Source organism: Helicoverpa zea, chromosome 10, assembly GCF_022581195.2.
Source record: "Helicoverpa zea isolate HzStark_Cry1AcR chromosome 10, ilHelZeax1.1, whole genome shotgun sequence".
Taxonomy (NCBI): domain Eukaryota; kingdom Metazoa; phylum Arthropoda; class Insecta; order Lepidoptera; family Noctuidae; genus Helicoverpa; species Helicoverpa zea.
This window is the reverse complement of record NC_061461.1, coordinates 12697717-12710753: the sequence shown is the minus strand read 5'-3', so window position 1 is coordinate 12710753 and position 13037 is coordinate 12697717. Positions and strand designations below refer to the sequence as shown.

Below are 13037 nucleotides of genomic sequence, written 5' to 3'. Positions count from 1 at the left end.
TTTTGCGAACTCCTGGTTATTTTGAAATAACGGTATGGTTTTAGTCTTATTTTCATAAGATTTCTTGGAATTTCGAGTATTTGAACTGTACCAAGATGTTTAGTTTTGCATAGAGTATCAAACTAGCCAAAGACTTAAAAAAAACGTTTTATAGTTCGGCCATTCAGAGAATGCGTTCCTGACACGTCGCGATTGACCTGACGACGTAACTTTGCAATGGCGTTGCAGTTACGATAAAAATATTTTTGCTGGTTGTTTACCGTTTTAACAATTGAGGAGCATTAAAACAACATTATTATATCAATAATCAATGAATGTTATTACGTCGTCAGTTCAATCGCGACGTGTCAGGAACGCATTCTCTGAATGGCCGAACTATAGTGGACTTAATCACTTTTGATATGTATCAACTCGAGGGTTTTTTAAATTTTTTCTGCCACCGGGTGGCGCCACGTATGCGTCTGGTCCAAACAACACACAATATTGGAAGTGTTATATATTGATTTTATTATGGACTACGGTCAGAATAAGGTTTCCGAACTAAAAATTGAGCTAAGAGAGAGCGTGCAAAAGTCACTGGTACTAAGGAAAAGCTTGTTGAAAAATTTGTTAACACAATATGATTTAGTTTTTTTTATTTACTCAACCGCAATAGTAAAACAATAATGCAGTGCTTTAATTATAAAATAAAAAAAAACCACTTACAGCTCCTTTTGTTTATTTTCTTAAATAAATAAAACAACATATCGAAAAATCAGTTGACATTTATTTGATGGAATTTGGAAAAAAATTACAAATAACATCCCAAAGGCGGACATAACGCTAACTTTGAGCTCTGTACAACCATACAGTTACGACATACATCTACATATAGTATATTCACAACACAATTATTGTATGTATTTATGTAGGTTTAGCTGATATGACGACAATTTCGTTCTTTGGCAGTCACGTTGATCGTTGTTAATTACCACTGTCACTGCCAATTTACACTAAATACATCAAAAGTTGGCACACTTATTACACTAACTATAGCGAGAACAAAAAATATATATTTTACGCCCTAAATGACGAGATTACAAAGTAACTGACGGTATACTTAAATAAAGTAACACTAGACTATAGTTACGTAAACATTAATTAACGACTAACATAAAATTCTAACTCCTAGTGATTTAAAACTAATACTGAAACACCGAAAATGACTTTTATTACAGTAAACATGACACATACTAAAGGAGTACACTTATTTTTTTGTATTTTATTCTGTATAGTTTTAACAACAGTCTGTACAAACATTTAAGATTTCGTTACGTACTATAAATATAGGTACGTAAAAAGAAATAATTTTATGCGGTATAGAGAATATGCAAAAATATGAAGTAGTTCAAAATCATGGGCGGACTGATCAAGAGAGGTACATCTGCAGCAATCAAAGATAATCAAAATAATGTTTCCTACAGAGTACGCCGTTATATCTACCACGTGTTAACAGTCCATGTTCCACCCTACAAGCACGACTACTAGTTTGCCAAAATCTTTCAACTTCTACTGAGATTACGCGCGAATCACAGCCAAATATCATATAAACATTCCAAAAATACGTTTGTAGTTAAATTTATCATATAAACGGCGAGCTCTAGGTGAGGTGTAAGCAGAAATAGTAGCAATGACATACTATCGACAAGTGATCCCCCAAAAAGGAGATCGGACTTCAGTGGGCTTCCTCGAGCCTCTGTGACGCGATAAATGCACACAACTAATGATAGTAAATGCAGAGACTAGGTGCTATTCAGACAAAAAGCACTAAACCAGTTATATTCTGAGAGAAAATTCACATCATTGTGTCAATGACTTGATTAGTTGACTGACATTCCTCATATGCCGAAATCATTCCTGTTAGTCGATTTTGAAATAATTAAAGAAAAATTAACGACTACCCAAGCACCAGCTTTTCTTACAAATGATATTTTTATGAGATCAAAGTAGGATACTTATGTGTTCACGCCATTTTATCAACTTTTCATACAAAGTGCGGTCTTTTTTTTTTGTTTAGAGATTCAAAAGGTCTGCGATTTTATCGTGAGCCTGAGATCTGAGAATATTTAAAAGTAAACTATTCATAGTGGGAGCCTTACACTGAGGCATGTGAAACCGTATTGACTTATTTCTAACTAAACTAAAATTAAGCCAAATAATAACTAATCACGACACATGTCTCGACTAATATAGTAGGGGCTACATAGCAGGAATGTATCTTATGTAGCCGTGGTATAGCTTATACTGGAGCGCATGTGTTGTGATTAGTGAAAAAAAAAAATAACTAAAAGAAACAGAAACTTAAATTTGCGACGTAACAACTACAAATGGCTTAAAATTTACAGTTTCACCTTACATTACAAGGAATGATATACAGCGCCTAACAACTACGCAACATTGTATGTATAGTGCCGTAGCATACAAAAACATTACGTTAACCCTGTTCTAGTCAATTTTGCAGCACCAATGAACACTTTAGGGGGTTCCTAGTCAATATTAAATACTAAACGGGGTACAAAAATGGGAAATAGTATCAGTCCAAATTAATCACAGAAGGTGCGCGATAGTAATCGGGAATTTTGAAGAGTTTTAAGTTGTTCATTCATGTTCATTACAAAACCTCCCCTCTTCGCGTTAAGTACACATACAACGCTAATTTACAATTTTTTCGACAACATTTGTCACAAACTTCCAAATCGTAATAAATAACAAAAAAAAATCATACCATGCTGTGTTCGGGTTTTAATGCATTTAATGCAAGACCTACAAATTTCGTTGTCCTTACAGGATCTAATTTGGTTCCTAATACATACTGAATGTTTTAAATTGACGGAATCGCGAATAAATTGACACAAGTTACTGGTACCGAGTACATATATGTATGTCCCGAACACAGCACGGCATGATGGCATAACACTGACACGAAGTTTCCTGTATTCCAAATGGGTCAGTGTTCATTGTATATCGTATACTTTCGATGAGCATTGTCGTTGTATGCTAACAGTTAGTCACCGTTGCTGCCTTACTGAGTCCCGAAGACTCGTTGGTGACTAAACATTGATCGGCCGAGACTTACCGATTTTTGAACGAGGAAATGTTCAAAAATCAAATGCATCTCGGCCGATCGGTTTGTTTTATCTAAACGTACACTGAAATAACCGCTACGCATTTTTAGGATTTCGTTTAACTCAAAGTTATTTCCAGACAGAAGTTGTTATTCGATTATTTCAGTGTACATTTAGTTGTCAATTCTCACTGTTCAGATTATCGACACACAAAAACAATTTGCTTTGCAAATAGAAGATGTGGGTACCAATCTGTAGTGTGAGAATTGTGAATATACTTACATGCTTATCCTTTGAACGTCCACGTTAGTGTACACTCCAAATGATAAGTAGATAAATATATCATGTAAGTTGTACCACTTTCAAGTGACAAGATAGCATAGTAAAAAATACTTATCATTGTAAATACTTTTACAAATTGTACTTTGTAATTTTTAATTACTTTTCCGAAGATTAATTTTGAGCTAAATAGAAAGTTTAACTTAGATGTTTACAGTAAATATTATAAAGAGAAATTCACTTGAAAGTGGTTAATGTTACAAATTCGTTTCCATTTCAAGTCGTGCTAGATATTACGACGATTATCGACTTGTAGAATTTATCCGATGTTGACGATGTACCGACCGAACACACGATTAGTCGAATAATCGACTAAGGTCACATTTACAGGAGTCTTGAGAAGGATAAACTTTAGTGAGTTATTCACAAGTGAAAAGGAATAATGAATAGAATAATCAGTACTGAGCTCATACTTCTATGGCTTGCTCCAGTAGATGATAACTTTAGTCGATTACTCAAGTAACAGTGAGTTGTTGAGACAAGCATTTGGAAGAAAATAGACTGGAGGTCTATTACAGTCATTAATTGATTTTTTATGCGAAACACTTTAAATCAATAAGTAATTTTGATGTAGTTTTTATTTCATCTCAAGTCTAAATTCTTCTAATGCACCTCACATTTTAAACTAGCACACACTGGTTGATAAATCTACTTGCTTGTCTAACACCAAATCTCGATAGCTTGCTTGCAAACCAATACAAGATTGGAGTGTTAGGCTATCAAAAAGTGGAACCAAATACCAATATTGGCACCAATACATATGGGAACTGTTAAAAGGTACTTTGAACCCTCAAATGGTTATCTATTGTTTTTGTGCACGTTTGTGTGGGCTGGTTAATTTCCTGACGTCTACTGTTTTTCCCATGTATGTGTGTGTATGTGCTAGTTTTTTATGTCGGTGGTCGGTATGTTAGCGGTTTACTTGTGCTCGATGTGGTGGGGATGCGGATGGGGATGCGGGGGCGGGTAGTGCGGCGCGTGGGGGTAGTAGGGCTGCATGCCGCCCTCGTACACGCTCTCCTCGTAGCCCACGTAGCCCATTCCGCCCATCATGCCCATCATTGCTGGAAAATAAGTCACAACTTTAGCACAAAGACAAATTTTATAAAAAATCTCTGACTACACTATGTATAATATGTTGATGAAGTGTTTGAAACACATAATGTCGTGTGTGGAAAACTTAACTGGCGTCATTTCGAAGTTTAAGTAGTCATGTAAAGACAGTCTTATATAGATTTTTTTGCCGGTATGGCAAATCTTCCTTCTGTTATAGAGGGCAGTGGTGGCTGATACCTTGGTGAATCATATTTTTAAGACTAGTATTGTTGATTACTCTATCAACTGATGTGTAATGTTACGTGTGTTACCTGGGTCGGTCTCGACGGGGTAGTACTGTATGGGGTAGATGGGCGGCGGGTAGGGGATGTATGGCAGCGTCAGCAGCGGCTGGTCGAGCACGCACTCGCCCTCGCCGGCGCCGTACGCGTGCGGCCCGCGCTGCTCCGTGTGAGAGTTGCGGCTGCAGCACAACAATACAAGCGTTACTCAATAAAGTCATGTAGCTATTATAAACTTCAGGTAGAAATCTTCAGATTGCAGAAAGTGATACGGAGACATAACAAGTGCCAGTGCCGCGCGGCGCGACCGTATGTCGACCTCATAGACCCGAGTCGCGCAGCGAGGTCAGTCGGAGCCAGTGACACGCGAGGCAGACGAGAACCAAACCAGATTTTCATAGTATTAATGAATAAAAACCCTTTTAACTTTAAATAATAACATAATAAAAATATAATCTTCTTCATGCTACAATAGCTGCTGAATTACTCACTATCAAGCTGTCTAAATAATGTACTGCAATAGAATACAACCGTCACCTATAAAAACTGCAAACGCAAATTGTGACGGGATTAACGGGTGAATGACATCGAGATCGCTAACAACTGAATGGCACATTTACAGCTACGAATAGAAAGTTATTCGTCCAAATAGATAAACTTACGGGTGAATTCTAATGTAACTAACTATAGTAATGAAAGATATAATTACTTGTAGTAAACTGACCGGTTGTTGGGCCCCTTGTTACCCATGTTGTTGTTATGCTTGTTCTGGTTGTGGTTGGAGTTCTGATTGCCATCCTGGTTGCCTCCACCGCGCTTGAATCTGTAGCAAAATTGTTTAGAAATTGTAGATGTGAAGTTATGTTAACTTTTACTTATACAAAAGAAAATTAATTGAACATGTTTGTGTTATGTGCTGTTGCTGTTTTCTCAAAAGGCTATCCCAGACTGCTTACGCAGTAACAACCACACCATCTAACCTGACATTGTCTGGATGATCTTTAGATAGAAGTACCTTTTCAAGTGTCAGTTGCGGTGAATTTCAGCGTTGAAAAGGGGACGTTTTTTGTGGGTCCTGACCTATGTAATTTGACGTGAAAAAGTGCTTACTTAACAAGCCTAATTTTTATAAATGACTTTAGACTTTGTTGGGAATTGTTGTATATTTAAAAGTGGTGCAATATCAAACTCGTTGAGCAACAATTTGTCCATGTTAGTAGTAGGTTACCTGGGGCCCAGCAGAGGTCGCTGCGCGTTGCCCTTGCCCTGCGGCAGCGGCGGCTTGTCGGGCTGCTTGTGCTTGTGGTCGGGGGGCGGACGCTCGTGCAGCGTGACGCTCGCCATGTCCTGCGCCAGCTCGCGCGGCGAGTAGTGGCGGGGCGGCGGCGGCGGCGGCGGCGGAGCCCCGTACGACGACCAGAAGCAGTCCACGCCCAAGTTGTAGTAGTAGCGGAGCGTTGTTATATCTGATGGTAACGGTACAAATTGCTCATGAATCGTTAAGTGTCAATGCAGAGTCGGAGCTCGATTACGACAATCACATCACCAGCAATAAAGCTGAAAATTCTGAATATTACTAGTAGTACTAGTATTTGGGCCAACATGTACATTTCACAATTTTGGGTAGCTGGACAAAGGCCGCTTTCAATCAGACCTTTTGGAAATCAATGTGGTGGCTTTGTTCAAGAGTGGACATCCTACGTTTGAGGTTAGCACACTAAAAACTTAATGAAGTTGAACTCACCATTCATGGGCAGATCAGCGCCATTAGCCTGCACGCTCTTGAAGACGTGCGGGTTGACGCCGGGCGGCGGCGGCGGCGGCAGGTGCGGCGGGTGCGGCGCGGCGGGCGGCGGCGCCCACACCACGCCCTTCACGCCGCACACGTAGCCGCCGCCGTAGCCCGGGCCCACGCCGCCAACCGGGTTCACCGCGTCTGTTGGGACAGCCGCTTTATGACAAAGTGTGCAACGTATAACATGGTAAGGTTTTATTTTTCAGACTGAAAACGTCAATTTCCCTGAAGTCATGTGGTGATCGACTTTGCATTCTCCGCTATACATAATTTATATGTGTATAATAAGATTCGTTGATAACGCATAAACATGCTCTTACAATATTTAGACACCCAAACCAAAAGGACAATGGGCGATTCCGGTCCAAATGTCCACCACGAACGAGTCCTATATGGCTAGATAGCCCGTTAAATATAGAACATTTTTTGTTATGAAAGTAAAAAAAAATATAATGCCAGAAAAAAGTTATAGCAAAATCAAATAAAACATTTTATAGATTTTTTCAATTTCATTTTTTCAATTACTTTTCGTGATGTTCGATTTTCGTACTTTCTGTAACTTCTGACAAAATAGAATTGTTCATTATTAGAGAGAAGACACCACCAGTTACATCGAACTTTCTTAGATCCAGGCACCGCTGAGTATATTCAAGCACTTCGCCTTCGCCGGCGCTTCTGGCGCCTAAATTGGTTAGTGATTCGTACATCCATCGGGCAAAAAATATGGGTTGTTTATATGCAAATGTGTCTTACTCATCTTAGTTTTAGATAAAGTGCGGAAATGGAAGTGGAATAAAACAAAAAATAATAATGATAACATACAAAAAGTACCGAAAATTAAGAATACATTTTTGGCTATAACTTTTTTTTGGCATTGTTTTTTTTTTTTACTTTCTTAGTAAAAGTTACTCTAAATTAAGTGGACTCGTTCGTGGTGGACATTTGGACCAAACTTCATACATTCTTGCCCAATCTCCTTTATGTAAAGAAAATGATTAAACTAATGCCATTATTGCACTGAACTGAAAAAACATGTTCTATAATTTAATTAAGTGCATTTAAAACGATGTGCTTTTACTACAAATCCTTTTTTTGTACTGAACATACCATGTAAATCTCCTATACGGATGTTCCAAAGGGGTCATCGTAACCCCATAAAAGATTGACCTCATAACAACGTGTAGCTTACATCATGAATGAAATGAACAAATTATTTAGAACCGTCCCTTTGTAAGGGACGCACGCGCACCCTCAGTAAGAGGCTATTTCAACACATGACCCTTTAAAACTTTTTTGTTTGTCCAAAGAACATTGAGGTCAAGTGCGCAAGAATAATGACCTTCGCATTTATTCCCGATGATTCTTTAAAACCTTGAAAATAAGTTTACGCGACCACAGATGAATGGTGTTTGTTTGTACGCATAACTTGAGAACAGGGTGGACCAATTTCGCAATATCCTGTATTGTAATTTTCACGTTATTGTAACATAAAATTACCATGATATTTGAGGTTTTTAATCTTGAATGCTAGTAGTATCAGTCAATTTTCAGTGAATCTTGGGATCCATTGTCTTTCCTACAACACTCAATAAAACTCTGAGGATGAAAGGCGAACCAGAAGTAGACCAGGAAAGCGCTGGCGAAAAGACCTAGACATTTTCCTCGCCAATTGACTACAACTAGCTTCCAAAACACAAGCATACTCTTCTATATGGTAGAGGGTTTCTTCCCAGCATTGAGACAGTAGAGGCTAAATAAAATAAAGACCCTCAGGGTATTGGAATACTTACTGGTATAGGTGGTGAGCGTGTTGGTAGTAGCGGGAGTCGAAGCCCGCACCGAGGCAGGCGAAGTGATCCCGTGCGCTACCATGTCGCCGCTACCACCAGCCTGCTTAATAACGTACTAAGTTAGACAAGTTATTGAAAAAAAGAAACATTTTGCATAAAACATAGGTGGCAAACTGTCCATGTCCTCTACATGGTTGCCGATCTATAAAGATGCAATAGGATTTGCAATCATCAGATCAAAGCTGCCATGTAATTAGCTGTTTCACGCGGTTTCACCTGCCTCCCAAAATATAGCCGATGTTACTACGGCATTTAAATGTTGTTTTTTTGTATCGATCCAGCAGATTTTTATTAAAAAAAAAATAACAAAAATGACACTCCAAGATCCAGAATAGATAAAGTCCAAAAAATGATCTTAATGCAATGAAGAATTATCTAAATTCAATCAAATAACAATCAATGCACTACTTACCTGGGTATGATGGTTGTCATTGGGCGTACCGCCATTCGGCTGAGTATGTGCGAGCTCGTGGGGCGGAGCGCCCGCGCCCGGCCGGCAGTCCACCATTAGGGGCAGTGCTTCAACTTCAACCTGAACAAAGATCACTCAATAAAACACTCGATAACACATTATGCCACTACTACTAACCCTTTAGATAAATTACTGACAGCATAGAACTGATTAAGGATAGTTTTACGGAGATGGTTACGCGTACTGTACGGACAAGATGATGTTATCAAATGACTGACTGCAACAAGTTATTTTAAGGATAAATCCATACATACAGGAGGGACAGGATGGGGACGCAGAGTGCACCCTCTGCTTTGAGAGCAACCCTCATTAGATACGTATGTAATTGAATGCACCTATCTAAAAATATAGTACCATTGGTCATGAGAATACTTGCGGCGCTCGTTGGCATTTATAAAAAAAGTTGAATGTAGATACCGTACATCTGTCAATAATTTAATCTAGCATCTACTCACTACACAAATAAAAAGTGGCTGAAATACTTAAACAACACAAAATCTAACTACAAAGCTACATGCTACAACACAAACAATCTAGCTACAAGATACATGTATCCCAATTTGATTACCTCTAAAATAGCTACGATATGGTACTTGTGGGATTTATAAGCACGTCACTTTAAAACTTAACGTTCTTTTTTTAGATAATTTGGTATAAAAAAAAAACAAATGAAACTTAAAAATTAAAGAAAATAAAACGGATGCGCAATGAGCCCTATGGGTGTTTGTAGTAGGGCTTTTATAAACTTAATACTAAGTACATTATGAATACAAAGGCACTGTTGTTTGTTTTATAAACAAGTTGAGAATATAGCTAACGTTGAAGGTTTCAGTTGAGAAGAATATCTAATGTCATCAGAACACGCTTGCTGACGCTTGAGCAAAACTCTGCAGCACACAAAGTTTTTACGATCGATATTTATTTAGTGATATGCTTACAAGTCGCCCAAAACCTAGTTCTATTTGTGTCTAGCTACAACTAACAGGCATCGGTTCAAAGTTAAGAAAGTCCAGGTGTTGGTATGTGAAATCGACGTTGTTTTGGAAAGATAGCTCTGTGTCCTCATTCCACGACACTTTGGTCGGCTTGGTCACCTTCTCGGGCGCCTTGTCTTCCGACACCACTTTGGATTTGTTTCGGGCCTTGCTCAAACCTTGTTTGAGGGTGATGTTGCCTGGTCGTGAAATACCAATTGAGTACGCCAAGTTATACACAGTGTGAAGTAAAAGAATTGTGCTCAGTACTAAAATTTGTTTTCTTAATTTTTTAATAACAAAAGGCATTTGGAAGAAGAATAACGGAATAATTTGATGATACAAGTCGAACCTATTTGCTGCAACATTTGGCTTAAGGTCAGGAACTGAGAATGAGCCCGGGAGTATCTGTACGGAGGCGCCCACGGCTTTATTTCCTCGAGAGGAAGCGGTTCCAACTGCTCGAAGTTGACGACTCGCTTCTCGCCCAACTCCTCGATGAACACAAGGCAGGGACCCCCGTCAGGTCTCATTTCCTGGATGTGGCAGTGGTACGGGACAGTCTGCTCCGGCTGCAGTTTGCACAAACATTTGACGCCCACTTGCAGGGTCGTTCCATCCGAATATCTCGCACCGTAACGCATTTCTGTAATACCATGTTATAAGTACCGATATAGGGAAATCGTATGTAAATATAATGCCTTCAAAAATGAACCAGAAACCAGAATAGAAACTGAAACGTCCAAACAAAGCACATCTTCTCCAATTCATATTGATCTGCTGCCCTCGTTGCATACGATATAAACCCCGACATTTCCGCTCTTACGAAAATCAATATCAAAACAGCAACAACGAATACGCGAGGGAAAGTTGTGCGAGTCCGAGTAACCAGTTCGTAATAAAGATAGCGAATTAACCGAGCGGCCGATCAATTGTAAAGGAACAACACGCAAGGTCGCTTGAAAACATTGCAGATAGATATGTTTGTTTAGAGTTTCTGGTCTATTCCGCTGTGGCGAAAACCTGTATACCTCGTCGCAGTTCACTCCAGACGTCGAACTCAATGTTCCTGTAGATATCAGGATCTAAGGCTTTGGCCACTTTGTACGGAAACGGAGTGATGCCATTGTCGAGCAAGTCTTTCGCGCTGTTAACGTTCAGGCAGTTCATACAGACGTTCTCAAGCTGTATGAGGCTGCGGTTGAACACGAAGATGCTCAGGGACTCCTTCAAAAGACTAGCTCGCTCCAAATCCTCAGTATGGTGTTTACACTTCAGAGCTAGCGCATTAGTGTTCCTGTCTTTATCATCGTCTGCAGCTTCTATGAATATTTTAGCTCGTTCTTTCTGCTTTTTGCGACGTTCCACATTCTCGGTCATGAAGTATTCGATATGGTTAGTGGGAACCTTATCATGTAGCATTTTGTCAACCGCGTAAGACAGGTCTTTGAGTTGGTACACGCCGTCATAAAGTATTTCATATACCAAAGCTATAATGATAATGTTGCATTTCACATGGGTTATAGTTTAAAGCAAACTGTGTTGAACAAAGAGTAAGATTTAAGACTCATTTTCGATTTTAAAGATTGGAAATTGTGACAGAATTAATCAAATGTAATTAGTTTTTAAGATAATATCATTGATAGTAGCTGCCAAGCAAACTATGAAAAACGGTTTTTAACAAGGCACATAATAAAGCCGTTAAAAAACAAGATAAAGTACCTATATTGTAATTTTTTTCAAGTTCAAATTAAAAAAACATCTCAACTCAACCAAATTGTTTGGGAAATTAATTTTAAGATAAGTGAACTTACACTGGCAAAAAGAAGATGTGTTTATGAAATCTTTAGTGTACACCACATCAAAATGCTTAGTATCAGGAGAGTAAAACAGGTATATCGGGTCTCCATAACCATTGCATATTTTTGTTTGTGGACCTTTGTTGGCTTCAAATATTACAAAGTCACGTCTGTAAGGGTTTAATGGCAATATATATTCAGTGTTAAGGCTGTGTGCCTAACACAAGTTGCAAGATATTGTAACAACAATTTGGAATTATATTTAAGTGCAAATTAAAAAGTTGCAAGGGTAGGTATGCTACAGCGCAGCCGAGCTCAGCAGCAGTGCTCAATCCAATTTCAAAACATTATTGTACAATCGTACAAAACAGGTAACCAGCATTGAGGAAGTTCTCAAAAAATGTTGGTTAATTATTATACAAACAAGCTTGTATTAGGCACAGCATTGTCAAACGTTAGAAAATATAACAAGAAGTGGGTAGTCAAACTTCATATGGAAATGTTCTTACCTATAGAGGTGGCTCATGGCCGATATTTCAATTAGACCACCCCATTCTGAAGGGTTGGACATCTCTTTGAGATAATTTTCAAACGGACATGTCAATGACTACAAAACAAAAGTATCATGTTAACATACTGTCTGATTGTGAATACTAGGTATTTGACAAACATGTAACAAAGCCTACCCCTTCGAAGAGGTGTCTCTTTGTAGCCATGAACTGAACGCAATCCAGTCGGACTTTGTGGAAGTACCGCTGGGTGTTATAAATGTTCTCAGAGACGGCGCGGAAAAGACAGCTAGAGTCCCTAGCTGTATGTTTACGGAAAAATCCCATCTCATCCAACCATCTGTCAGGCTCCGAGGAACGCTTGTGTATCTTCCACGGGCCGCGACAGCGGATCGGAGAGGGCGACATAGTACACTGCTAACAATCTGCAGGTAAACAAAAACAAATGACGCTGCCGCTCCGATCAACACATCCGCCAAAAAATTCTAACAAACAGACTCCTTTCACATCCAAATAATAATCAAAACAAAGTTATTGAACGGATAGGGCATCCAAAAACCATATCGTAGCTATATCGTCTGGCGAATGCAAATGGTTGTTTTGCTGTCTACGATTTACAACACGTGCAAATGTTAAATCATACGTATGAGGCTAAAATATAATGAAAACACTTACCGAAATAATATATCCCAACTGTCAGCATCAGTGTTGAACTTTGTTGTTTGTGCGAAGTTGTTTTTTACGAAAATGTAATGAAAATTGCACGTGCCAAAAGCAAACCGTCAAGAGCCGGCGGGAAGCAAATCAAAATTTACAAGACGGCGTTTTTGCAAGAATGTTACCACATTAGGAGCGCAT

The 13037-nt window shown here is 38.9% G+C and overlaps 1 protein-coding gene across 1 annotated transcript; it reads right to left on the bottom strand.

Moving 5' to 3' along the window:
* Positions 1-746: 746 nt before the first annotated feature.
* LOC124633970 (protein ovarian tumor locus-like) lies at positions 747-12607 on the bottom strand. Its single transcript, XM_047169361.1, has 13 exons — positions 12357-12607; positions 12180-12277; positions 11686-11840; positions 10903-11361; positions 10224-10517; positions 9874-10071; positions 8838-8971; positions 8366-8468; positions 6525-6716; positions 6009-6246; positions 5505-5603; positions 4811-4962; positions 747-4507 (listed from the first exon to the last, which is right to left on the bottom strand). Exons 1-13 carry the CDS (start codon positions 12585-12587, stop codon positions 4362-4364), a joined length of 2499 nt encoding a protein of 832 aa, XP_047025317.1. The 5' UTR covers positions 12588-12607; the 3' UTR covers positions 747-4361.
* Between the last annotated feature and the right edge of the window lie 430 nt (positions 12608-13037).